Source organism: Eurytemora carolleeae, unplaced genomic scaffold (genome assembly GCF_000591075.1).
Source record: "Eurytemora carolleeae unplaced genomic scaffold, Eaff_2.0 scaffold129, whole genome shotgun sequence".
In the NCBI taxonomy this organism is placed as follows: Eukaryota; Metazoa; Arthropoda; class Copepoda; order Calanoida; family Temoridae; genus Eurytemora; species Eurytemora carolleeae.
The window spans coordinates 315,833-343,101 of record NW_019396235.1 but is presented as its reverse complement, the minus strand read 5'-3'; the positions used below and the strand labels follow the sequence as shown (position 1 = coordinate 343,101).

Genomic DNA, 27,269 nt, shown 5'->3' with positions numbered 1-27,269 from the left:
TTTGTGTTTTTTGTTATGTTATGTTTTTTTGTCGATAAATGAAGCATTTCACAAAAACTATTATAGTTTGCGAATTGGTGCTCAAATACAGGGTGTCCTTCCTACGAAACATGACAGTTGATAATTTTTTATGAATGTTGTCTTTCATATAATGTACTAGATATCAAAGGCTTTTTGCAATTTATTTCGTTAAAAATTCTTTTACATATTTTACTGTGAAATCAATTTTACTATGGGATGACTCCCATATAATTTGTTTGTTATTGTTTTGGTGTCAAATAACTTAACAAATTATGGAAGAAGACATTCTAAACTATTCACCAACTGTCATGTTTCGTGGGACACCCTCTAGATACAAAAATGTTCTACTTTTATTAAAAGCTTCAAGTTCTGCACAAGTTTAGGAATTTGTGTAATGTAGAAAATGAAAATAAAAGTCTTAATCTTAATTAAAGTAGACGTTTCTATACATTATTTATGTATTATAATAATGTTCTTACCATGTTGAGATTTTCGAAAAAAAAGGTTTTTGGTGGATGTAAAAACCAAATATTTCTTATTGGAGATAAGAATGCTGGACGCGGAGACAGAAGTTCAGAGACTTGGAGACGTAACGAGAGGCACAGAGATTGTTTTGAGTTTGTTATTCTGCTTTTTAGAAATTAAAAGTCTGCGGAGATCATTTCGCGGGGCTCATGGTGGCTCATGAGCAACTCAACTAATCAATATTAGAATAAGATTTTAATGACTTCCAAGATAATTTTAAGAGAGATGCAAGAACATTATTACCGAGTATAACTCCCAGGTTTATTAAAGTTAAACATTTTTAGCATAATAGACCTCATGTACAATATTTGTTTAAATCTTGTTTAGCCCAGAGGCCATTCCTTCTATCAATATATTGGTTTTAAAACAACAAGTATGAAAGAAAATTTATTTTGACTAGAAAATACTATTGCATTTGCATCGGTTTTCCACCCAGCTGAACAATTTGGCCGGCATTTAACATATCGTCGGCCGTCTCCAGAAGTACTTTATGCTTCCGTCTTAAATGAATTGCTGCGTTCTGCTTGTATGGAAATCTTTTATTGCACATTGAGCACTCAAACTTGTTCTCTATTCCGCACTCGAACCTGATATGTCTGTTGAGGTTATAATTCCAGTTGTAACATTTCCCGCATTTCTGACATTTAAAGACCTGCTTTGGTTTAGCGGATTCCTGCGACCTAAACTGTGAATTGTCAGGTCGGGTTGGGGTGAAAGCACTGTGAGGATTACTGATAAAACTAGATTTAAACTCTCTAGAGTAAAGACTATTCTGTTCATCCAGCCTACTGAGTAGGTATTGAGGGTAGGGTAGGGCTAGAGGGAGAGAGAGGGTGGGAAAGTAGAATCCTAGTCTAGATGAGTCTTCAGCTTCATATTTAATATTACTGTTTGCATCCGGTAATACAGATCCATCCTCAGGACTCTCAACACTGGAATTTATACTTGGTTTAATAATATTATCTTATAGGATGAGAATTCAATGACGACCTGAATCTCTGAAGGTATGAACTATGAAGGTTTATTATTTTAGCTTTCGGACTTCAATATAGTCTTACTGTTAAACGATATGACAAAAGAGCACAAAGCCTAAAGCTCCAAAGAACCACCAACGTGAGAAAAAAGACTGATTAACTTCCATACAGTCGTCTCTGAAGTCCTATCCTTGTGCTTAGCCCTGTACTATAAAACCAATATTATATCAAACAAAGTATCCCTAATAGAAAATGATTCTAGGTCTGGTGGTTCAGGTTTGATAATATTAATAACAGGTATGCTGTTAGGACTAGACTGCTCTGACCCACTGACTCCTGCTCCTGAGTGGGCGAGACTAGAAGAACTGGATGACAGTGTGAACTCGGGTATCCGGACAGGGTCGGATAACCGTGAAGGATCGGGAATTCGGACTGAATAAGAGCTGGATATCTGGATTTGACTAGATTCACCGGGGTTGGGATTTAAACAGCTTGGATTCTCCTCTTTCATCTGGATTTCTAAAAATATAAAATCGATCATAAAGTCATCCCACCGGCGCGGCCCTTTCTTAAAAAATCATCTTTCCTTAGATTTGGAAAAACTAAATAATTTCCTAGGGAAAAAACTTGCTAGTCAAGTTCAAATTGTTCCTAAAAACATTTCACCGCTAAAGGGTTGGAGTCTTTGACACAAACTCTGATTTTCTAATCCTCATATATATACAGCCTAATGTCATATACCTTTGATATTTCAAACTATGGAATATGGTGGATAAAATAATCTTAGTTTGAAATATCAAAGGTTTACACCAAGAGGTTGCATAGATATAGGGATTGGAAAATTTGAGCTTGTGGCAAAAAGTCAATTCCTTTGAAATTAATTTAACCATCAGAATATAATAAGATTAATATTCTCAAATCTCTAAACTGACCTGGAATGTTGAATTGTTTATGTTTGTATCCCGGAGTATTAGGTAGAGAAGAACAATCGTTAAAATTAAAATCTGAACTAGAAACTGACAGGTTCCGTAGTTTCTCCTGTTGCTCCGCACTACACGAGTCCAGAAATTGTCGAAACCGTTCCTCTGTGATACGAGAGTCTGGGGATGGGATCAAAGGAGTTCGAGGAGTTTTAGTTTTAGTTGCCGGATCCTCCGGACCTGGGAGACCTGTCAGAGGCCTAGGTTTCTTGATCCGAGGCTGAGAGTCGAGGTCAGATTCTCCGACAGGAGTATGGTCAGATTCTCCGACAGGAGTAGAGTCAGATTCAACAGATGATTTAGACCCACTGGATAACCTAGAAAGGATGCTCGATAACTTTAAACTTTAAAAACCAAAAACTGAAATTTAAAAAAATAGTAACTCAAACACCAGTTAAAAAATAACTATTTGACTTAGCAAAAGGTTAGTAGAAAAAGAAGTTGGAGGAGTAGCAAATAAAAGGGGAGAAGAAAAAGATGTAGAAAACGATTAAGAGAAACAGAACAAAAATAGTAGGAGAGTAAGAAAAGGAATAGAAAAGTTAAAAAGAGTAGTTGGGAGTTTTAAAAGTTTATAAAAGGAATTAATCCTAACCTGGAAAGAGCCTCAGATATCTTACTGAGGGAGGCTAATCTCTTTACAACCCTAGGTTCTGCACTTTTCTCGAGACTTCTAGATAAATATATTTATTTTAATATTCAACAAAATAAAAACACTGAGATAGTGGACACTAAGAAACAGGATTACCAACAAAAGATAAGACATCAATGAAAATGGTTTTTAGTCTTTGAAACTGATTTAAGAATAAAACCCTAGAATTAAAGCTGTAAAGAATCATTAATTTAAGAATAAAAACAATAGGTTTAAAGCTGTAAAGAATCATTAATTTAAGAATAAAAACAATAGGATTAAAGCTGTAAAGAATAAAAACAATAGGTTTAATGCTGTAAAGAATCATTAATTTAAGAATAAAAACAATAGGATTAAAGCTGTAAAGGATAAAAACAATAGGATTAAAGCTGTAAAGAATCATTAATTTAAGGATAAAAACAATAGGATTAAAGCTGTAAAGAATAAAAACAATAGGATTAAAGCTGTAAAGGATAAAAACAATAGGATTAAAGCTGTAAAGGATAAAAACAATAGGTTTGAAGCTGTAAAGAATCATCAATTTAAGAAGAAGACTGAGTCAAATGCGTTAAAGTTGTCTCTAAACTCTCATCCTTGGTGAGATTAAAATTAATTTCCATAATACCTGTTAGCAGATGATAGATCTACAGCATTATCATCCACAAACACATCATCTGCTCCTTCTTCATCCTCATCCATAGGAGGGACAGCAGGAGGAGAGAATGGATCGGGATAAGTGGGAATTGTCTTCTCTGGAGAAACTTGCGGCTTACAATCAACAGGAACGCGCAATGAAGCGAGAATTCCGTTAATTTGTAGGCAGCGTGCAACCAACAGTAGTTCAGGTATCTCAGTTTCGTGTATTCTGCTCACGTGACCAGTGTACATAAACTCCACGAGGTGGCGACACTACTCTTTCAACACAATATCATCAGGTTTTTACCAAGGCGTATAAATAACAACATTTAAAATTAATGCATCTGTAAAAAAAAGAAAAACAAACTTAAGTTGATTGAGATGCACATGCACTGCAATATTAAAATTTGCTCGTTATAAGTAAAAAAATTCAATCTGAGACTCAAAAATTAATATAAAATATGCTTTCTAGCCATATTTCGAGTCAAATTTAAATTTATGTCAAAATACTTGTTATTTCAAGAATGATAATTTAGTTTCCTGTTTTTCAGAAACTCCTTCAAGAATGATCTTATCTGTGCTTGAGTTGGAGAGTAGACCAGAGAGTAGAGGACTAGAGGATATCAGGATAATACTGTTTACAGGGATATCCATACCCTAGATATATTATATGATTATATATATATATATATATTGTGATATCTTTTATCGTACTGCAGTTCTAGTGCACAGATACTCCCTCCCCATCCTTTCTTCCTTTGTATATTACTTGCTATACTCAAACCAGTTTTGTGTTGATAAATATTAATATAGGTTCAGACTTAAGTACATTCAAGTTTGACAAATAGTCAGTAGAGCCAACAACAGAGGAACTATCAGAGCTTCACTGAACGTATTGGGATGACATTTTTTATTATTGTTATTTTTGACTTTTAAATGTTTTTTTTTTTTATATTTCATTGTTTGTAATATGTATTATATCATATCTGTTCGGTTCCATAGTAGTAAACCTATCGTGTAAGAATTCCCATTATTACACGGTTCAAGAGGAACAATTTTATTATTGTTCGCTTCCTTGCGTTTAAGAATGCTTATTCTTACACTGTATGTGTAGAATTTTCATTCTTTAACGCTCAGACCGTGTAAGAATGGAAATTATTACACGGTCAGAGCGTGAAAGAATGTATATTCTTACACGCTCCAAGCATTAAAGAATGGAAATTATTACACTAGTTGAAGAATATTCATTCTTACACGCTCCTTATATTGATCTTTTCAGTATAGATCAATATTGATATTAACTTAATTATTTTGTACTGACAACATGCACACTCACCTTTTTCTTTTACATTAACACATGCAAACTTACCTTTTTATACTTAAAATAACATGCTCACTTACCTTATTCTTAAATATTAAAACATGCAAACTTACCTTTTTTACTTTAGTAAAACATGCTCACTTACCTTTTTCGTTTATTGAAGTGTTGATATATCTTAATTCAGGAATTTCTATTTAAATCTTAACCTTAGTCCTGACAGAAGAGTGGAACCCCCCGTGTTTAATTACCATTTTCTTACCTTTCCAAAAAAACTTAAACATGTACTTAAAACTTTAAGCCTTCCATTGGCCATTTTCATCAAACTACCGAGTCTCAAAGCATACTTTTTTCAATTTGTTTTTAGTTTTTCTTCATTGCAAACCGAGTTTGGTGAGATTTTTCAAATCTCTGCATACTTGTAATAATACGGTCAGAGCGTTTCAAAAATGGAAAGGTTTGTCATGTCTTCACAATTTCAATTAATTGTTTTTTTTTACTTTATAAAGTTTTAAAGTACCTCAGCCTGAATCAGCAGTCACCATATCTCGCATAGCTCGAGATGATGAAGTGAAACCACAATCAAAACCAAAAATGTTAGTTTATAAAAACTTATCATTGAAATATTAGTGTAACAAACTTTTAGTGGGGTCTTAGCAATCCATAGGAATGAAAACAAACCAGACAATCTTGCTTCATGAATAAAAGACAAAGGTCTTCATCAGTTCATGTCGAACTGATTCTTGGTGGATAACCTGCTTTCTCATCTTTTTGGAAAATTTAGGATTTAACATCCAGGAAATGATTTGTTCTGTAAATGATTTAACGATTTTGTTTAGTAGATTAAGACAACCCACTACAATACCTTCTCCCCATCTAAAAAACTCAGGGCACATTCAACATGCTGTATCTAAATGTAGTATCAACTTGAAAAACAAGCAAATTCATTAGAAATTGGTAAACAAACAAACTAAACTAAGGAAACAATCACACCACATGCATCACTTTCAAATTAAGAACCAATTTTTACTTACAAAATGGTTTTTAACATTTTAAAACATTTAAAAAATAAAAAAACAGTGATAGTCAGAACAAGAGCATAAAACTTATTTGCAACCTTTCATAATGTGAACTGTTCCAACTTAGAATAGTCGGATTTTACCAGAATTATTTTTTACCATAATTTCTTGGGTATGTGCCCATGGAACTTCACTAATATGATATAATAATAATCTTATGAGGAAAAAATGTAATAATGGAATTCTTAAACTCTTTCTTTCTGCGGCCTTCGTTAAAGAATACATCAAGATTATTTCATCTCGTTTAAGAATTTCCATTATTACATTTTTTTCCTCATAAGATTATCATATTATATTTTAGCATATAAGTAACAGAGGAGAATAAATGTGTTCCTTCGACCCGTTAATATCTGCGCTCGTGTACCTGCTGAGTTTTTTATATAAAGATAAAGCCCCCCCCCATTCATCACTTAAAGTCTTAGCTATGATCAGATTTCAAGGGTTTGCAGATGGGTTTTTAGGGGGAGTAAAAAGTGGGAGGGATAGAGGGGTTAAAGGTAGTTAATTTATTATTATTGTTTTTAAATCAAGTCTATGGATAGTATCATCTACAGTGTTAATAGTACAACAATATAAATACAATTAAAATCTGAAATTTAAGCACTGTGAGAGGGTGGGCACTGCCAGCAGAAAAGTGGACAAAAAACAAAATAGAAATACGTAAAAATATGTTCAGCAAGTTATTTAATACTGCACTCAGGTAATATGTTCTCTCCGCTCCTTGTTCTAAACTCTTTCACTTCTGTTTTGTGTGAAAGAGTCTAAACTAACTTTCTTGATCTTGATATCCACTTTGACGATTTTTGAATTTCAGAAATTTGTGCTTAATGAGGGGTATCAAGAACTAAGTTAATCCGTAGGACTGCCCAAGATAGGATTAACTGGTTGATCCAATGGATTCACAGTACAAAAGTGTTGAGCTCTGACTCCTTGCCTTTTCTCTTTAAAAGCACTTTTACGGAAAAGCTTCCTTACTTTTCAAATTTTAATGAATCTTTTCTCAAAACTACTTGTTATAAAATTATCATTATTTCCGAACGACTTGTTATAAAATTATCATTATCTCCGCACTACTTGTTAATAAATTATCATTATTTCCGCACTATACTTGTTAATAAATTACAATTATTTCCGCACTACTTGTTATTAAATTATCATTATTTCCGCACTACTTGATAATAAATTATCATTATTTCCAAACTACTTGTTATAAAATTATCATTATTTCCGAACTACTTGATAATAAATTATCATTATTTCCCAACTACTTGTTATAAAATTATCATTATTTCCGAACTACTTGATAATAAATTATCATTATTTCCCAACTACTTGTTATAAAATTATCATTATCTACGCACTACTTGTTATTAAACTATCATTATTTCCGAACTACTTGTTATAAAATTATCATTATTTCCGCACTATACTTGATAATAAATTATCATTATTTCCGCACTACTTGTTATTAAAATATCATTATTTCCGAACTATTTGATAATAAATTATCATTATTTCCCAATTACTTATTATAAAATTATCATTATTTCCGAACTACTTGATAATAAATTATCATTATTTCCCAATTACTTATTATAAAATTATCATTATTTCCGAACTACTTGATAATAAATTATCATTATTTCCCATCTACTTGTTGATAATAAATTATCATTATTTCCCAATTACTTATTATAAAATTATCATTATTTCCGAACTACTTGATAATAAATTATCATTATTTCCCATCTACTTGTTATTAAATTTTCATTATTTCCCAACTATTTGTTATTAAATTATCATTATTTCCCAACTACTTGTAATTAAATTATCATTATTTCCCAACTACTTGTTATAAAATTATCATTATCTACGCACTACTTGATAATAAATTATCATTATTTCCCAACTACTTGTTATAAAATTATCATTATCTACGCACTACTTGTTATTAAATTATCATTATTTCCGAACTACTTGTTATAAAATTATCATTATCTCCGCACTACTTGATATTAATTTCCGAACTCCTTGTTAATAGATTATCATTATTTTTGAACTACTTGTTATTAAATTATAATTATTTCGGACTTCCCGACATCCAGAGCGAAGTTATATTTACAGAGTCAGCAGTTTTACTTTGTTGATCCTGATGAATTAGACCCATTAAAGTGCTACAAACTCCTACAGAGCAATTGTAAACCTTAATATTAAGTAAAAGATAAATTAACAAATCATATAAGTAACTCGTACACAACCTTAATTGAAAACTAATACAGGAGATAACTTCGGTTTTCAAATCTTGCTCAATCTTTTCCTCGTCGTGACGTCACTGCTGTATAAATCATCGAAACGTTCAACAGAGCTGTCGTCTTAATTTTCAGTGACTTTCCGTTTAAAGAGGACATGCCCGATTACCAACTTTACCTCCCTCCCCCCAACCTCATTCAAACTCTAAACCTCCTGTATGACCGTCTCTGGACCCCCCTGAAGTCTAAGGCCGATCATTAAAAACAGCTATTAATGGCTTGATTGGTCCTCCAACAAATCATTATATGTCATATAAAACTTAAAATATGTATATTTGCATGTGTGTTTTTGTAGAAAAAAATAAATGATAAAAAAAATACCAATGAAACCTTAGACTGGTATAAAGATAAAGATAGTGCTTAATTCTAAGAATTTCTATATTTTATCTGAAGCAAGTCCCAGAGAAACCACAAATGAAAATAGAAAGTTTTCTAAAACAAAAACATGAATATCTAATTCATAGCTTGAAGGTGTACCGCTGAGAACCGGACATGTCAATTTATCAATGGAAGGTCACTTGAAATTACGTTTACAGTCCCTTAAACCCTTCTAAACCTGAACCAGATAAAGATATATTGAATTGGTGGGTTTCTGTCCGTTGATAATCCATGTTTCGTATTTCTTTTATAGTCCACAGATGAAGATTAAAAACATCTACATAGTTGGTAGATCCTAGATCAAGGTTTAAAGGGTGAATCGTTGGCGGCACTCTCTTTAAAGTTATGGATCAAGTAAGTTATACTCACAATCAAAATCTCTGAAAACTATTCTCCACCTGCAATCTACATACTGTCTGTTCTAACCTGTGCTGAGAGGATTGTATCTGCATGAATATCCTTGTTCTCCTGGATACAGGAGACAAGATCAGAACCGTGCCCGGTCCAGACCAGATTCCGTTCTATCTTCCGTCCGCACTCCAGCCTTACTGGAGACCCGGAGACAAGATCAGGAACCTGTCCCATTCGTCTTGGTTCAAACATAACCCGGCCCAAGCAGGACCCGGAGTAAGGTTCACATCTCTCCAGGGGGCCGAGAACCTGCTTCTCTGGATGGTGACCCCGACCATCCATCCTACCTCCACCATGCCAACTCCATTCTGGTCTGAAATACGGTCGGAACATGTCAGCTCAGGGTACACAAGTAGACTGACAAGCTAATCTCGTTATAATACAATAAAATAAGTGTCAGTTTTCAATCATAGTTTGATTTAATGGATACATTCATAAAATCTTGCAAAAGTCGTTGCTTCAACCTTTTAACTATGCTTAAATATCCATTAAATTTAATCGGTTTATTATTAATCATAAAAAGATAAAGTGTCCAGGGCAGGAGCTAGGGGAGAATATTCAAAACAATAACTATTATTTAACAATCAAAATACAGAAATATATACAAACATTTAAAATCGTAAAAAAATAGAACCTGTAAGAGATAGAGAAGTTTTTGAGGTTTAAAAATACATGCGTAACGTTTGGTATTTTCTATACAAGAATCTACCGTTAAGATTTTGCTATAAACTCAAATTTTCTAATCTCCATATTTCTCCAACCTGGTGTAAACCTTTGATAACTTTAACGGAGATTATTTGCCCGTACAGAATTCATAGTTTAAAATATCAAATGTGTACGACATAATGTTGAAAAGATAAAGGGATTAGAAAATCAGAGTTTGCGGCAATGGAACTCAGTTCCTTTGATCGATTTTTATGTTCAGGGTTCGTTTCAAAACAAATAAATATAAGAAATTATTTATAATTGAAGTAATTTTTTTTTATTCCTCATCGATTGACAAAGTTTTATTGTGGAGTATGAAAAAGTAAAAAAATCAACCTGTAAAGAGACTGTATGCGTAATTTCAAGTGGTCTTAAATATAAAAATGACAATTCCTGATTTACAATAGATTTGTCTGATCAAGTATGAATTATAATATCAATATTTTTGTTTGCGGTTTCTCTGCGAAAATGACTTGCGCATTTCTTGCTTACAAGAAGTAATGGAGAAACTCACAGAAATAAACACGTTTGAGTCGGAAAAATGACGTTTATATTTACAGATCAGATTTCAAGAGTAACGTAGTAAATCAGACATGGTAATCTTTGCATGGAGGGTCCCTTAAAGTTACACTTACAGCCCCCTTAAGAAGGATTAGTTTATTAACAGTACTTTTTTGGGGATTTATTCGAACTTTAAAAAACTTGAAGAAAGATGAATTGATAATTTGGTCGCTATGCTGATAGCTGATCATTGATTGTAAATTAAGATTAAGATTAAGCGCCGCGTAGATATAAGACGAGTTCACAAATGTTTGGAAACCAATTATTGTAAACTCTACAGAATGATATCATGGCTGAGGTCTTGTATGAACTGTTTATCTAAAAAGATACTGAACTTCTGTTTTCAAGTTCATAGATAAGAGTTTCATTCATTCATGAAAACTATGTTAACATTTCTATACAAAACCTCAAAATAGCGCCATTTCAATTTGTTCAACGCAAATACCATTTATTACAGATTTTACGAAAATAAAAGAGATTGATTACTCGCCTTAATATCTAATCCCTATATATTTCCAACCTGATGGTGTTAACCTATGACTAGATATTTGATCTAGAAAAATTCATATTTCGAAATATCAAAGGTTCTACGAGGTTGCGAAGAAATAGGAACTAGATAACTAGAATTTGAAGGGTTTGTTGTTGAAAAGAATTGAGTCTTTGTCACAAACGCATCATGCATCATCTGGTTGTTGAGATTAAGGTATTATAAAATTGGGATTTGTGGCAAAAACTCAATTCTTTTCAAGTGAATCTTGATTCAAAACTGGGCCAAAGAGCATGAGCGATGTTACTCAGTACCCTTTAAACTTTAATTTGATCTATCATGTGCATGTCGTCTTATTATTATCTTATTCAGTGCATGTCGTCTTATTATTATCTTATTCAGTGCATGTCGTCTTATTATTATCTTATGCAAAACGTTCAATTCTGACAATTTCCCTGACTGTTTTTGTATAGCAGAAACTTCATAGTAAAAGCCGAATTGAAAATAGCCAAGCTAAAAATACACCATATCATTCGTTCTCGATCATGCAAAGCTGTCAAGGGTACCGTTGTGAATCGAACGTGTCACTCTATAAATGGGACTCGCTTTAAAGTACGTGTACAATCCTTTTAAAGTATTATTTTTAAGTATTAAAAAATCGCTTAAAAGAAAGCAAACGGTATTATATAACTAAATCTAGGAGCTGTTAATATTTAAGTTGGGGAGGTGGGGGGTAATAAATAAGTAATGCCATGAAAATTTTAGAACAGTTTCGTACTCCATATTTATCTTTAAAATAAACTTACAACCTATTAAAGGAATAACTATTTTAATAATCATTTCAACATTTAAATTGATTAAAAATATTTAACAATTTAATTATATTTTAATGTAATTTCTAGTTTTATTTAATTCATCTTTAAACTAATTCATGCGTTTTATATCAAATTAAACAGTGTAAATGTAAAAACAAACTTTATAACTTAGTTAAGTAAAATAATTGAAGTTGATTATAAATTATACTTGACACAAACTCCTTTACGGAAATAAACTTATACAAGTTAAATATATTTCAGTTTTGTCATCTTTAAAAACAGGAATTGAGTCTCTGCCACAAACTCAAATTTTCTTATCCCTAAATCTTTGCAACCTAATGGTGTACACACTTGATTTTTCAAACCTAGATTATTTGATAGAGTATCATCTCGTCATAGATTGTTTGATCCGACAGAAATCATAGATTGAAATATCTGAGGTCTACGCCATTGGGTTCCACAAATATATGGATTAAACAAACCAAAGTTATTGAAGACTCAATTCCTTAAGAATATAATATTGTTTTACAAAAAATTTGTGTTTAATTATTAATGTTTAAAGAAGCAGTTATTTTTTAGATAAAAAAATGGTGGGGGAGGGAGGGGTGTCATAAGGGGGAAAACTACCAGATTGCTCAGAAAACAACAAAAAAAAAAAAAATAAACTACGAAACTCAGTTTAAAAATATTTTCTTTCCAAGAAAATATTTCCAGAAAAAAAAACAAAAAAAAAACAGGAGTACAATGCAAAAAACTGTCAAGTTTCTTTGTTGTCGCAGACGAATTTCAGAAATCTCTGAAATTTGAATTTCCCCTGATTTCTCTTGCTTAGAAGTATCCCTGGTCCCCTCGACTCACCAGGGTATAGAATCCAACCAGAATATTTCCAGCAACCAGTAGAGTTCCCAATAGGGTTAATATAAACTAAAATTGGAATAATATTCATCTTTTCAATTACGCCAATCAATGTTTAAATATGAATAATTAACAACGCCGGGTTTTAGAACAATTAAAACAATTTCCTATTAATTTAATGGAAATTAAAACAATAATGAAAAGAATTAATTTTAATCAATCAAAAATTCAAATTTGGATAGAATTCGTTATTATTTGAGTTTGTAATTTAGATAAATGAGACATCATATTTTTTAAACATCCCTCCGGTTGATTATTGTTTTGTTAGCGGGCTGAATGTAAAGCAAAGGCAAAATATTAAACAATTCAAACTAAACGATGTCATGTTATTTCAACCCTAACATATTAAATTTAAAATTCAAAAACAATTGTTGCTAACATTGAAAAATGAATCGTTATTTCTGAAGAAATGTTTAAAAAACATACAATTCACATACTTTAGAACATTGAATAATAAAAGAGAGAAAAAGATACCTTTTGATAATGATGTTTTTCTCAAATAAAAAAACAATTTCAAATAAATCAAAGACCAGATTGTTAGCTAAAAATATTGCTTAGCCTTTCTCAAGCTCAAAGATGTTCATGAAAAGAGGTTTTTAACCCCGATTTTCTTAAAATGGACATACATTGGACTTTCACACTATGTGTAACAAAAGGCGTTAAATTTTGAAATAAGTTTTTCAAAACTGTTAAATATTAGATTTTTTTTAATAAACGAAAAATATTTATAAAATTCACGAAATTTACAAAAAAGGTTTTCTGGCAAAAATGCTTTGATTTTAGATTTAATTTATCTCATCGTGCCCAAGGTTATAATGCAAGGAAAGTTATTTCAGAGGTTTACGCATCTTTTGTACTGCAGTGTACCGTCTCTGTGCGGTAATGTAAACACAAGACGGATGTCGAAGCCTGACAAGGGATCCATCTTTCACATAAAAAATCAATACAATATTCTGGTCATAGGAAACTATTATGTGAATAATCAAAATTTAATACTTTTAACCTCCTCGGATACTAAACGAACACTGAAGCATCTATTCTTGTTTACAAATTCCGCCCAGAGAGAACTGGTTTCAATATGTACGCAGAGTATACGCAACTGCAACTAACTTTCCTTGCATTATAACCTTGATCGTGTCTAGTGACATCTTTTTGTATCTACCAAAATTAGCTTCTTATTGGTTTTTAATTCCAAATTGTTTAGTACTTAAGATTATTTTCAAGTACGGGAGCAATCTCTTTACAAGAGAATTAAGATGAATATTTTCCTGAAGGATTTCTCTATGTCTAGTATACTCTCCTTTCAACAGTAATTCTAAATTCAGAAAAAAAATATACAAAATTTTAAAATAACTTTTTTTTTAACAAAAAATTATTATTAACTATTACTAAAAGTAATTAGCTACTAGGACATAGTCCTAATGTGGACAGGACCAGATTGAACCCTACATCCCATTCAACACTGCTATAGTCGGCAGCTCCTGGCTCTTTCAGATTCACAACTGGTGCATTAACTAGTACTAAAAGTATACTAGGACAGAGTCCTAATGTGAACAGGACCAGATTGAACCCTACATACCATTCAACACTGCTATGGTCGGCAGCTCCTGGCTCTTTCAGATTCACAATTGGTGCGTTAAGAAACCCTTGTTACAAGCATTCAACTCCTCAAAAAAAGTTTCCTCAAATGATGATCCTAGGTTTTACGTGTCTCGTACTTTATATGGAATATATAATCAGAGAAAACACTAAATACAAAATATAAAATATTAAAAACAAAAAAAAATAATAACCAAAACAATTTTGTAAAAATTAAGTTATAAATGAGCCAGTGCTTTGCCATGAAATATTCATTAAATTCTCGATTGCTTCCAGATGGGTAAAAAATACATCATGACTGGTTGAAACTGATCCACATATACAAATTGCATTAGTTTTTTTCCCTTTCCAAAAGTCCAAAAAAGTGCCTTTGTTATAACACTGTTATTTTGGTCCGCAGTGTTATAAAGTTTTTGAAAAGAATTTTTTTTCTCTTTTTTCACTTATTTTTATGCAACAACTTGATAAACCATTCAGAGATAAGGTCATTTTTAATAATCTCTCTTTTTTCAACAGTTCAGATTTGAGTTTTGAGAACAAACCATTTTATTTTGCAGTTGTTGGTTGATATTTTGCCCTTGGATCCGTGGATCATATTTTTCATATTTTTCATATTTTTCATATTTTTTATATTTTTTATATTTTTCATATTTTTCATATTTTTCATATTTTTCATATTGTTCATATTGTTCATATTGTTCATATTTTTCATATTTTTCATATTTTGAGTTTAAAGTTACTGAAATAAGAAATTTATGTCTTATTTTCATATAATTCAAGATAATAAGGCAGTTTGAAAAAATGAAATAATTAAGATAATTATTCGAAAGATTTAAGTATTGTAAAATTGAGATAATTAGTTAACATTAACTGAAAATTCAGCTGTTAGACCTCTTACGTTTTAACAAAGGAATATTTTCATATATGTTTTTTAACGAATCTGTGAATTGTGAAATGCCTCTGTTTTCTTATCCTTTAGTTTTGCAACCTGATGGTTTAAACCTTTGATATTTTAAACTTTGTCTATTTTATCCAGAGATAAGAGAGTACATAGATCTATTTAAGGCTAGAATCTGCGATATTTTCTCCAATAGATCCTAGTTATGTATACAAATGAAGTACACAACCAATTAGAAAACATCTATCTTCAGGGATATTTAAGGATCCTTTGGATATGAAATACAAAACCTTCAAAAATGGACTAATTTACGTTTACGTTAAAAGTTAAAAGTTAGAGTGTTTCTTTTAAAATGGGAAAACTTAACCACTGAAAGGGTATTCTATGCAAAAAGAGGCCGTTAGATGGCAGTCAAAAACCTGTTGTAGGAACGTAGCATGTCGTTCAGGTACGACTATAGGCCTAGTTAGCCCAGCCCGTGAAAGTCGATTAGCAGTCTGTATATATCTAGTCTGTGATTTGATTCATAAACAATTCCAATTTTAAAATATCTAACGTCTAAACTACATCGTGTTTAAAAAATATTAAGAAGAGAAAATCATAATTAGAGACGAGTTTTCCTTTGGAAAACCAAACATTAGGTCCAGTCTAACGTAAACGAATTATCTCTGTAAGATTACAAAAAATGGATCCAGACTGGGTCAACTTTGAAGTGTCGCAAAGCCTTGGCATTTGATTTTGCGCACTAATTTTGTAGTCCTAGACAGTTTTATGTTAAACCACTTTAAATTTTATTATTGTTGTAGTTTTTAAGAAGTAATTGGCAAAATTCTAATCCATTTCTGCGTGGGAGTTTGAAACCCTATAGTTTCAAGTGCAAACTAGATTAGAACCATGGGAGCTAAACCCACTTTTTTAAAAACTGTCCGAAACAGTGTAATTTTTGGTTTTACTTTCAAAGAAAAGTAAATTCCATCTAAATAAACAATTGACAGGGCTAAACCCAAATGTTCTAATCCCTTTATCTTTGCAACCTGATGGTGTAAACCTGTGATATTCCAAACTATTTTATCCATAGGAGAATTAGTTTAAAATATCAACGGTCTTTGACATTAATAGGAAAAACTATGAAATTACTAGACCCAAAACAAAAATTGTTTAAGTTGCTGCAGCATCTTGTTATATGTTCAAGTTTTTAAATATAAAATGCGGGATAACTCCCTTTCAGAAGATTTAAACCATTTTTTTCTTTTTCCAATAAATCTTATTGCGCTCTTAAATATTTCATGTCCCATGAATCATGAATATCTATTGCATGTTTTAAGACTTTTGAACCCCTGAACTATTGTTGTAACAGCAGTATCATGTTGATTATTATTCATCTGAAGGGTTTATAGCGTTTTATATAGCGTTTATAGCGTTTATAGCGTATACTGATTATGAAACCTATTTAAAACCCCGGAACCGAATTTGTTAGACCTTTAAATCCTGATACAGAATAAGAAAACAGATTCTGTACTACTCTTTCCATCCCTGTTTTCAAAAATGTCACTATTAAAGAAAGCCTTTGCCAAATATGAAAAACGAGGTCAACATCTTCAATCAGAGCTGGGAACTTTGGAATGGGATACCAACCTTTAATCCTGACTTCTTAATCCGAATATACAATATGGTCACTTTTAATTTCTTGCCTAATCCACTCTTTTTTGGATATATTACAGAAAAATCAAAAACCGGTTTTTTAAAGTTAAAGAGTCCCTCTCGTTTCAGTAAATTCATCTTAAATGGCGCGCGAAATTTCAAGTTTCCCGGTTTCTGATACGCGACTCTGATTGGCTGAATTTTATACACTTTTCAAGATACAAAACAAGATTAGGTTAGTCTTGAGATTAAGAAAAAGAGAGGATCAAGCATTGATCTCGATATCCAACATTCTAAAGTTTTCAGCTCAGTTAATGAATAAAAGTTTTAGACTCACCGTTGTGAATCTGTCAGGACACTTTAACATGAAATGAAGTAAGTGCACAATCCCTTTAGTTAGTTTCCTACCTAGGAGAACCTGCATCATGTGCTGACCGTCAAGGAGCATGGAGGGAATTACATTAAGGACTGCTAAGGCGCTGGAGAAGGATATTATATAATTACACATCTTCTCAACCTTATTCACGGAGTAGTTAAATATATTAAGATGGAATATAGACAATATTCTGGCATAAAACCACCATTTAAATATTTAGAAAGGAACTTAAGACTTGCCTCAAACTCTTCGCAACCTGGTGTCGAAGACCTTAGATATTTCTAATTATTAAGCCTGAAAGTTTTAAATATTAAAGGTTTACACCAACAGGTTGCAAAGCTATAAGGATTCGAATATTTTTAGTCCCTTTAATATTCTAAAAAGAAAAAAGTGGCTGGATATTATATAGAGCCCGGACATTACACGATACCAGTTCAATTCCAAATAGAACTTCTCCGTGACCTGATCAGGAAGGGAACTGGGAGCCACTCCATACTTAGGACAGTACTCGGATACTTGTATAGACGAGTAGATTAAAGCAGGGTTACCGACGAATAGAAAATCCTTATCGTCCTGTCGGCTCACTTGGACGAATTTAGTGTGATTCGTCCCGAAAATGTGCGTTACCAATGATTCGTCTTTATCACAGTGGGTAGAGTTGGAGTGAGTTCGGTTTGCTAAACTTAGAAAATCTCTGACATGGAGGCAACTTAACCCACTTCCGGTCCGCAAACTGGTATCACTTCCGGTCCGCAAACTAGTATCACCTCCGGTGCGGAAACACAGAGAATTGGCAACATTTTCACAGCACTCGTTGTTCTGATTGATTTGAGCAGAGGATAATTTAACTTTATCGAGACTCCAGGTTTGAATACAGTAGGCAGGATTAGGGTTCTGCATCGAGTGAACTATCCAGTCTCTAAAAATGAACAATTTTAGCATTTTTTCCAGGAGTAGGTAGTTCGAAACCGGTAATCATGACCAATACAGGACATTCCCGAGACACTGGAAACGTAATTTTAAGTGACATGTCCGGTTCACATCGGTAACATTCAAATCCTTTAAAGTCACAAATGTAGAAAAACCAAAATTATAAATAATCAATTTTTTATGTTGAAAAAACTGATATCGCATTTGATTTGAGTTAACGTTAAATTAAACTTTAAAAACTTTAAATTTTAAATGAAGTGAAAAGTTGTGTAGTACAAACCTGAATTCATTTTTAGATCTGATTATTTCTCCAGATACAGCAGTTAAAGCATCTCCTAGAGATACAATTTTAAATAATATGCTTTAAAGAATATTCTTTTCTTTATTTCATTTATTTCTTTTCATATTTTATCTTATTATGCTTTCATTTATTTTACTAAATATCAAGAAAGGTGCTTTTATATTTAATTTCATCCAATTCTCATTATTTTTATATAAGTAGTTATTCATATTCTTATATTTTTTTTAACATTTTATCATTGATTTATTTTTAAAATTTAAACTCAAATTTTGATTTTTTTAAATCTAATCTTTTCACGTTTTTAATCGAATATATTTATATTTGAATTTAATTTATTTTTTCTTCATTAATTTTCATCCATTTTTAAAAATATTTTTGTCAACCATTTTTATAATTTTCAGAACATTTAGTATATTCTTTAGTTTATATTTAATATTTTTTTTCAGTTTATGACCTTATTTATTAAATAAATGTAAGATAACATTACCTTGTTTTAACCCACTGGGCCCGGTAACCGATGACTCCGGGTTGACGTATGTAACACAAAGACTAGTTCTGTATGTATACAAGGGCCCGGAGAAGAATGGTAAGGTTTGCAGAACCAGATATCCAGCAAACACTAGAATTATATTATGCCAGACTCCGGCAGAAAACACTCTAGAATTAAGGAGTATTTAAAAGAGAAGGGAATAACAAATATTATCTACTTGACTTTTGGAGCACTTCGTACTAACAACTTTAGCCTTTAACTGTTGCTAGTGGCCATTTAAATCAGTCTCAATTTTTTTGCGGATTTTCTATTTAAATTGGCGCATTTTCAAAAATAGTGATTGTCTACATTTTTTCAGGGCCAAATTGTTCAATTTTGACGGTCCAAAACCGTTTTGGCGTTTATTGGATACAAACAGACAAACTAACATGCCAAATTTATATAAAGATAATATTGGATCAGTTTTTACTATCTCATGAGTTTAACATTATTCTTACAGGCATTGCTTAAAATAATAACGTTTCAATATTTTCCTCTTGTTTTTGTATAAAATTTAAAACTAGGAATTCTAATACATTAAATAATCTAAATTTGAAATATCAAAGACTTACACCATCAGGTTGCAAAGATATAGTGATATGAAAATTTACGTATGTGACAAGAACTCATGTTCTTTGCAAACTGATTTTTCTTCATGTTTTCATATAGACTTCGAAAAGATTTCCATATTAAAACTCCGTCCCTTAGTCGTTGGAGACTAGTTTTATTCCTAAGCTGGTCAGTGGGTAGGTCAACGTAAGCTGCAGGAAGGATAAAGAGAATGAATACTCCAAACCCTAGAACTCGAACATCCTCGCTCACAGCAGATACTGCATGTCCGATCTCATGGTATACAGAACATACTAGTAAACTGAAATATGGTATACAGAACATACTAGTAAACTGAAATATGGTATACAGAAAATACTAGTAAACTGAAATATGGTATACAGAACATACTAGTAAACTGAAATATAGTATAGAAAACATACTAGTAAACTGAAATATGGTATACAGAACATATTGTAAACTGAAATATGATATACAGAACATACTAGTAAGCTGAATGGTATACAGAACATACTAGTAAGCTAAAATATGGTATACAGAACATACTAGTAAACTGAAATATAGTATAGAAAACATACTAGTAAACTGAAATATGGTATACAGAACATACTAGTAAGCTGAATGGTATACAGAACATACTAGTAAACTTAAATATGGTATACAGAACATACTAGTAAACTGAAATATGGTATACAGAACATACTAGTAAACTGAAATGTGGTATACAGAACATACTAGTAAACTGAAATATAGTATACAGAACATACTAGTAAACTGAATGGTGTACAGAAAATACTAGTAAACTGAAATAAGGTATACAGAACATACTAGTAAATTGAAATATGGTATACAGAACATACTAGTAAACTGAAATATGGTATACAGAACATACTAGTAAACTGAAATATGGTATACAGAACATACTAGTAAACTGAAATACGGTATATGGACCAAAAAATTAATTTCAGAGAAAAAAACTTGATATCTCATTCATTTATGATCAAACAAAGCTTTTAGGGGTACCATTGTGAATTGAACATGTCATAAAAATGAGGGGTCACATTGAAGTTTACAATCCGTTTCAAAGTGGCATATGTATACTTTGAGAGTAAAAATATAAGAAGTTCTAAGCATAAAAAGATCTAATCCGCTCAACTACAGATGTATAACTAAAGAACAAGAATCTGCTAGCTTAAGATTCTAATCTGAAGAGTACTGTAGCGTTGTCTCATTATCTATATCTACGAGGTTGGTATATTTACTCCAGGTAGGACGGGTTGGATTACAACTCTATACCTGATAAACTAGTATCCTAGCTCCGAGGTTGGTATATTTACTCCAGGTAGGACGGGTTGGATTACATCTCAATACCTGATAAAGTAGTATCCTAACTCCGAGCTTGGTATATTTACTCCAGGTAGGACGGGTTGGATTACATCTCAATACCTGATAAAGTAGTATCCTAGCTCCGAGGTTTGTATATTTACTCCTGGTAGGACGGGTTGGATTACAACTCAATACCTGATAAAGTAGTATCCTAGCTCCGAGGTTGGTATATTTACTCCAGGTAGGACGGGTTGGATCACAACTCTATCTTCTCCACTCTCTGATTCAAACTGTCCAACCAAAGTCCGGATCTAATTATATCTCAGTTAAAGGTTTATGTATAAAATATATATACTAACATCCTCATTCGAGCTTGAAAAGTGTTTAATTCAAAAAATCTTCTTCATTGTTTCTGTAGCAAGAACCCCACAAGTCACTTTGATAGGTTTCTCTATAAAAGTGATTTGCGGGGTTCTTGCTACAGAAACAATTAATGAAAGAAGAACAGGGATAATACGCTATTTTGAATCAGACAAAGGTTTAAAGAGAACCATGACATGCCGTACTAAATATGGAGGGTCATTAATAATTACGGCTGCCGTCCTATTAAAGGTTTATAATCTACACTGACAGTGACATCATCATCATCATTCGAGATTATAGATGATACTGTTTGAAGTATCATGATAAATACAGAAATAAATCGCCTTCACTCATTTCAGAAACGATTACTTAATCCCTAATAAAATAAATATCATATAATTAAACAATCAAATCAAATCAAATGATGCTTTCAGGGAGGTCCTACTTTCAAACAAAACAGTGCAACGGTGACATTCGAAGGAAATTTTTCAGCAATCGAGTTGTCCAACCATGGAATAATTTACTTGCAACAATTCAGAATGGCAAGAATGTAGACAGTTTCAAAAGAATGTACGCGTGAAAATGTGAATGATGTGAACAATGATGGCCAGAACTATAGCTGAACTAAAATCATTTACAGTGAAATCAAGAAATTCCCATTATACTTCAATTGGAGTCCTGAGAATCAACACCACATATACATAAACAAAACTCGAGATGACTTAACTAAATCAAGACTGAAGCAAGGCCCTATTGTTTGTAAACTGTATGACTACCCCGCTTTTTAATTAATAATAATACATAATAACGGTGTTTGTTTTGCAGATTGTAAAATCAGTTTATGGTTGATTCTTTAAAATCTTTTAAGATTTTCCCGTCATAACAGTCAAGTGGACATCCGACATCGTGCCAGAGTACTTTTAACTTATAATAAAAGACCTGCGAGCACATTTCCTTATGCAGATCAGTAATTGAAGGTTGCCCCACAGATTTTTTATTATTATTTAGATTAAAACTGAGAATAGCGATTAGCATAGAATGAGTCAGCTAATATTGTCTGAATTATCTTATATAATAATAATAATTTGCAAAACATAAATCTAAATATTGTTTATGCTAAAACTAGTAAAAAATATTTGCCAAATATGGTGTAAAACATGATTAACTGTACATTTAAAAAAAGGTCTTTGACCATGCAATTCCCAATATGCAAAATTATTTGAAAAATTTTTGTCAACTGAAATATGGTAATCAAGAAGAATTGAAAATGTGCAAATTAACTTTGAAGGAGTGAATGCAAAAAAAAACTTCTTTGCAAAACTTGAGAAATCTACATCCTTTGTAAAATTTTTTACAAAAATGAATAAATTACAACTGGGAAATGGATAAATACTTAATATATATTTAGTTTGGCATAGAAAAGTTGAAGAGGCAAAAACAAGAATTTAACCATAAAACATAAAAACATAAAATGATTTTTCATCGTTTTATGGAGGCTCAGCCTTGATTTCAGGGAATAAGAATAAAGGGAAGGAAAATGGAAGCGCCATATAGTTAATATTTCATAATATTTTTGATTTTGTTTTTTAAAATAATTTTCGCTGGCGCTGGATTTTCGAACATTCCTGGTAAATATGAAAATGTCGTCTTCATTATCAAAATCCTCGAAACATGAATATATGTTTTCAAACGTAACTCTCAGATCATGAAAAATACAAAATGTTATTAAATATCAACTATTTACGAATGCGTCGAAAAATACTCGATGACTATTGTTTGTAATATCTGAATGATTTGTTTGGAATTAAATTGATTTGTTTACGATCTGAGTTGAATGTTGCATCTTTCTGTTTTGTATGGACACTACGTTCTTCGGTATTAGTCGTTTTTAACAGTTTTCTCCTTATAGACGCAACAGATAGAAGTAATATTAGTAGCAATCAAAAGTACTTATTTTTCGCCGCAAGCCTATACCCCCTTTCATTTTTCGCGAACACTCCCTTTAAGTAAACAATTAACAATAAACAAATGTACTCTCCTAGACTTACAAATACCGAGGTTCTTATGTACTGTATATACCTACAGTACACGCCTTCGGTTCGTTATCACTTACACACTCTTTTGGCACAGACACACATACATGACGTTTCCGCCCCCTGGTTGATTTCCACAAAATGATCATGGACAGTTTATTCAATTATATGTATTCATCTATTTGAGTGTTTTAACGAAAAGTAAAAATATGTTAACAAACAAAGATCAATACTTCTCTAATTTTGTAAGTTCTGTTAGAGAATTTATAAAATTTACCAGAATATAAACCGAAGGTATGATGAGTAGAGATGAGAGCAGAGCACCCAACCCGAACCAAGCGGAGAGAAAACCGGGACAGCTCCGTCCAAACCTGATCAAGACTCGGTTAAACCTCTCCGTAAACCAGCGAATCTGCAGGATACCAATATCAACACCTGAAATAAAATTTCATTCAAACTTAAAAAGATCCAGAAAAGTTTCAAAATACAAATTACAATGATAAATTTTAAATCAAAGAGTGGAATTTGCTCGATTCACAACGGTACACTACTAGACTAGTTTTCCTTTAAGTAATTGATTGCGTGTAAGACCAAATCTAGAACAATTCTGTAAATATAGTTCATGAACTATTGTGTACTTTATTTCATCGTGAATTTAATAATCATCGTGCTATAGAATTAAATTAGCTGTACATTATAGCACGTGTGATATAAAGTTTTGATTGGTTCCCGGATTTTCTCCAAAAAAATTTTATGATACTTCCAAAAAAAAAATTTTCAATTGAAATGAAAATAAATTCAAATTAACTTTATTTTTGACTCTTATTTGATCTAGAAATAGCCAAACAAGGCTTGAACATTCTCAATAAAGAGAAAAGTCCAAAAACTTTATAATACTGCGAACCAAAATAACAGTGTTAAAATTAGTTAATTACATATTGACAGATAGGAAAATGCTTATAAAGCTATTGGATTGAAGACAACTTCTCAAAATTGTCTACAAATTTCCATAGTTATTATTCTACCGGAATTTCTAATTAGAATCTAGAACTAACCTATTCCTCTCATAGCTCGTATATACTTGATGGTAAACCAGTATCTAGCAACTGTATCCAGTAGGTAGAGAATACAGTAGACCAGGCCTAGTATTCCTAGACAGCTCCAAACACTCATCCTACACCTTCAACTTATACCAGGAGAACCAGGAATTCACGTTTAAACCGGTTTTAAACAATATCAAGTCCGACAAACTTTTCCTAGACTGATTGCCATTTTCTTTTTTAGTTGGAACTGCTTCCATTGCTGAAAACTTTGCTACTGTGCTGCTTTTGTTCTTTTGAAAAGGAAGCTACCTGTTTCATAATTATGGCAGTTTTCACTATTTTCAAAACGTATGCAGCTTTTTTATGCTACTTTCACTCAACTTTCAAAGAAAATAAAAATGTTCAACTTATTCTTTTTTACACATTTTTGTCCTTAGAAATCAGAATTTTCGCCTCGCCCTGGACTAATTCTTCACTTGACTTTAAGTTTGTCACATGAAAGTTCAATGTAGACAGTTTTCTTAGCTTTTCACAGGTCACAGTTATACTGATTTCGGTATTCACTGAAACAATAGATATTTATTTAAATCAAATGTGATATCTGTAAATATCATGAAAATGGGCTGTACATGAAATTTTAAAGAGACATAAGGTATAACAAACCATTTGACAATTTTTTTTCCAGATTCTTAGTGAGTATTTGTGTAAACACTACTACAACAGATCTAAAGATGTGGAACGGTCTAAACCTGTTTTTCTTACATGTTATAGATCCGTTGCGGATGTTTTTTCAAATACTTTTACAGAAACATTGGGTTTAAATAAAAGTTTTCCAAATAAGCTGCCAAATCAAATTATATGTATTTACACGGACCTCCATTTTTAGAATACTTCAATAAATATTTTGTTGAGAAAATTACCCGGACATGGTTTAATGAACTTGGCTTGAAGAGAAGATACAACTGAACCTGGTCCTGGTAGCCTAGAAAACATACTAGTAAACTGAAATATGGTATACAGAACATATTGTNTGGTAGCCTGGTTCCTGAATACAATAATACAATAATTATCTTCTATTGGTTCCTGGTAACCTGGTTCCTGAATACAATAATACAATAAGTATCTTCTATTGGTTCCTGGTAGCCTGGTTCCTGGATACAATATTACAAAAATTCTCTTCTATTGGTCCTGGTAGCCTGGTTCCTGGATACAATATTACAAAAATTATCTTCTATTGGTCCTGGTAGCCTGGTTCCTGGATACAATAATACAATAATTCTCTTCTATTGGTCCTGGTAATCTGGTTCCTGGATACAATAATACAATAATTATCTTCTATTGGTCCTGGTAGCCTGGTTCCTGAATAAAATAATACAATAATTATCTTCTATTGGTTCCTGGTAACCTGGCTCCTGAATGCAATTATAAAATAATTCTCTTCTATTGGTCCTGGTAATCTGGTTCCTGATTACAATAATACAATAATTCTCTTTTATTGGTCCTATTAGCCTGGTTCCTTTAAAATAGTAAAATAATTCTCTTTTATTAAAAAAGTGAACTGCGCATTTTTTGCTTGTAAGAAGTAATGGAGAAATGTTCAGAATTAAACACTTTTTGAGTCAGGAAAAGGACTTCAAAATTTTAATAAGGGTTCAAGGGTACCATTGTAAATCAGATTAAGGTTTCAAGGGTACCATTGTAAATCAGGGATTGTCATGTTCGCACGGAGGGTCACTCAAAATTACGCTTACAGTCAATTTAAGTATGAATTGTGATTATCCGACTATGAGAGGCTGAAATTTGAAATTCAGGCTGTTAAAGATATTGATATGGCAACATGGGATAAACATCATCAGAATATTTCTTTATTATTAAAATTAACAATCAACCTACAGACAAAGTACCCTGACCTGTAGGTTATAATATAATTAAAGCTCCCAAGTCTATATGGAATCTAGTGTATCATATCTTTACCTAGCACTCCACTGACAATTCCAAGAATATAGGTTCCATGAACTATACTATCTGCTCCGCTCAGATGTATAGGATTCTTATCACCTAATAAACAAAGTTAAAGGGATTCTTTACATGGTTATAAATTTTCAGGGATTCAAGGCCAAAATATTTGCAGATGCAAATTGTTATTTTCATGAAAATAATCTAAACAATTTTATAGTCATGGTAGTTTTGCAAACGCAGGAAAAGTCAGGCGGACACGAGCAACAACTAGTTTCCCTTTCATGCCATATACTAGCTTTTTTGTTATCCGGTCTATACGGGCTTCCATACCACAACATTTTAGTCTTCCATAATATGTAGGTTTTTATAAATTGCGATTGTCAAAAATTCCGTCATGCCATGCAATAAATATATAAAAAAATCTTTATAATTTAGTAAATCCCATTTACCTGTTAGATCAGCGTATTTCTGTACATCTTGTTGAGAGATGAATCTAGTGAGGGTTAACGTATGCTTGGATCTGGTTTGGCAATATCTAGTTGCTAGACAGTACAGTCTTAGCATTCCTTTCTCCATGTACATCCTAACATACTATCTGAATCAACAGTGCGTGCGTGAGAAGTGCGTGATGACCATCCTGTTGAACATGGTTAATGGTGAGACCTGAGCACCTTTCTGATGTCCAAAAAAAAAATTCCTACTATGGTCCCCATGCAACGCAAGGAATCAATAACCAAGTAACCCAAGTAAGAAAGTAACATGGTATCCATGAGCAAAGAGCATGAAGAAAGCAAACTACGCTCTGATATGTTGAATATGCACAATCAAAAATGTATCCAAAGTTATCCTAAGAAGAATTTACGAAAAAATTGTAAAATTAAGAAGAAAAGAATCAAGATAAATTAACTATGCATAAAAAAATTAAAATAGTAAAAAATCCAAAAATCCGACTGTAA

The 27,269-nt window shown here is 32.0% G+C and overlaps 1 protein-coding gene across 2 annotated transcripts; it reads right to left on the bottom strand.

Annotated features, from left to right (window-relative positions):
* Positions 1-920: 920 nt before the first annotated feature.
* On the bottom strand, positions 921-27,246 carry LOC111698957 (uncharacterized). Of its 2 annotated transcripts, none has more exons than XM_023469452.1 (20): positions 26,763-27,246; positions 26,329-26,412; positions 25,446-25,452; positions 25,275-25,336; positions 24,367-24,917; positions 23,589-23,746; positions 21,111-21,226; positions 19,723-19,890; positions 18,978-19,147; positions 18,470-18,524; positions 17,722-18,178; positions 17,292-17,400; positions 14,014-14,060; positions 12,689-12,754; positions 4,308-4,424; positions 3,757-4,040; positions 3,096-3,173; positions 2,453-2,817; positions 1,763-2,039; positions 921-1,478 (listed from the first exon to the last, which is right to left on the bottom strand). In XM_023469452.1, exons 5-20 carry the CDS (start codon positions 24,482-24,484, stop codon positions 953-955), a joined length of 3,111 nt encoding a protein of 1,036 aa, XP_023325220.1. In that variant the 5' UTR covers positions 24,485-24,917; positions 25,275-25,336; positions 25,446-25,452; positions 26,329-26,412; positions 26,763-27,246; the 3' UTR covers positions 921-952. The 2 variants fall into 2 exon arrangements, with proteins under 2 accessions (XP_023325220.1, XP_023325221.1); XM_023469453.1 differs by having other exon boundaries at positions 19,750-19,890.
* Between the last annotated feature and the right edge of the window lie 23 nt (positions 27,247-27,269).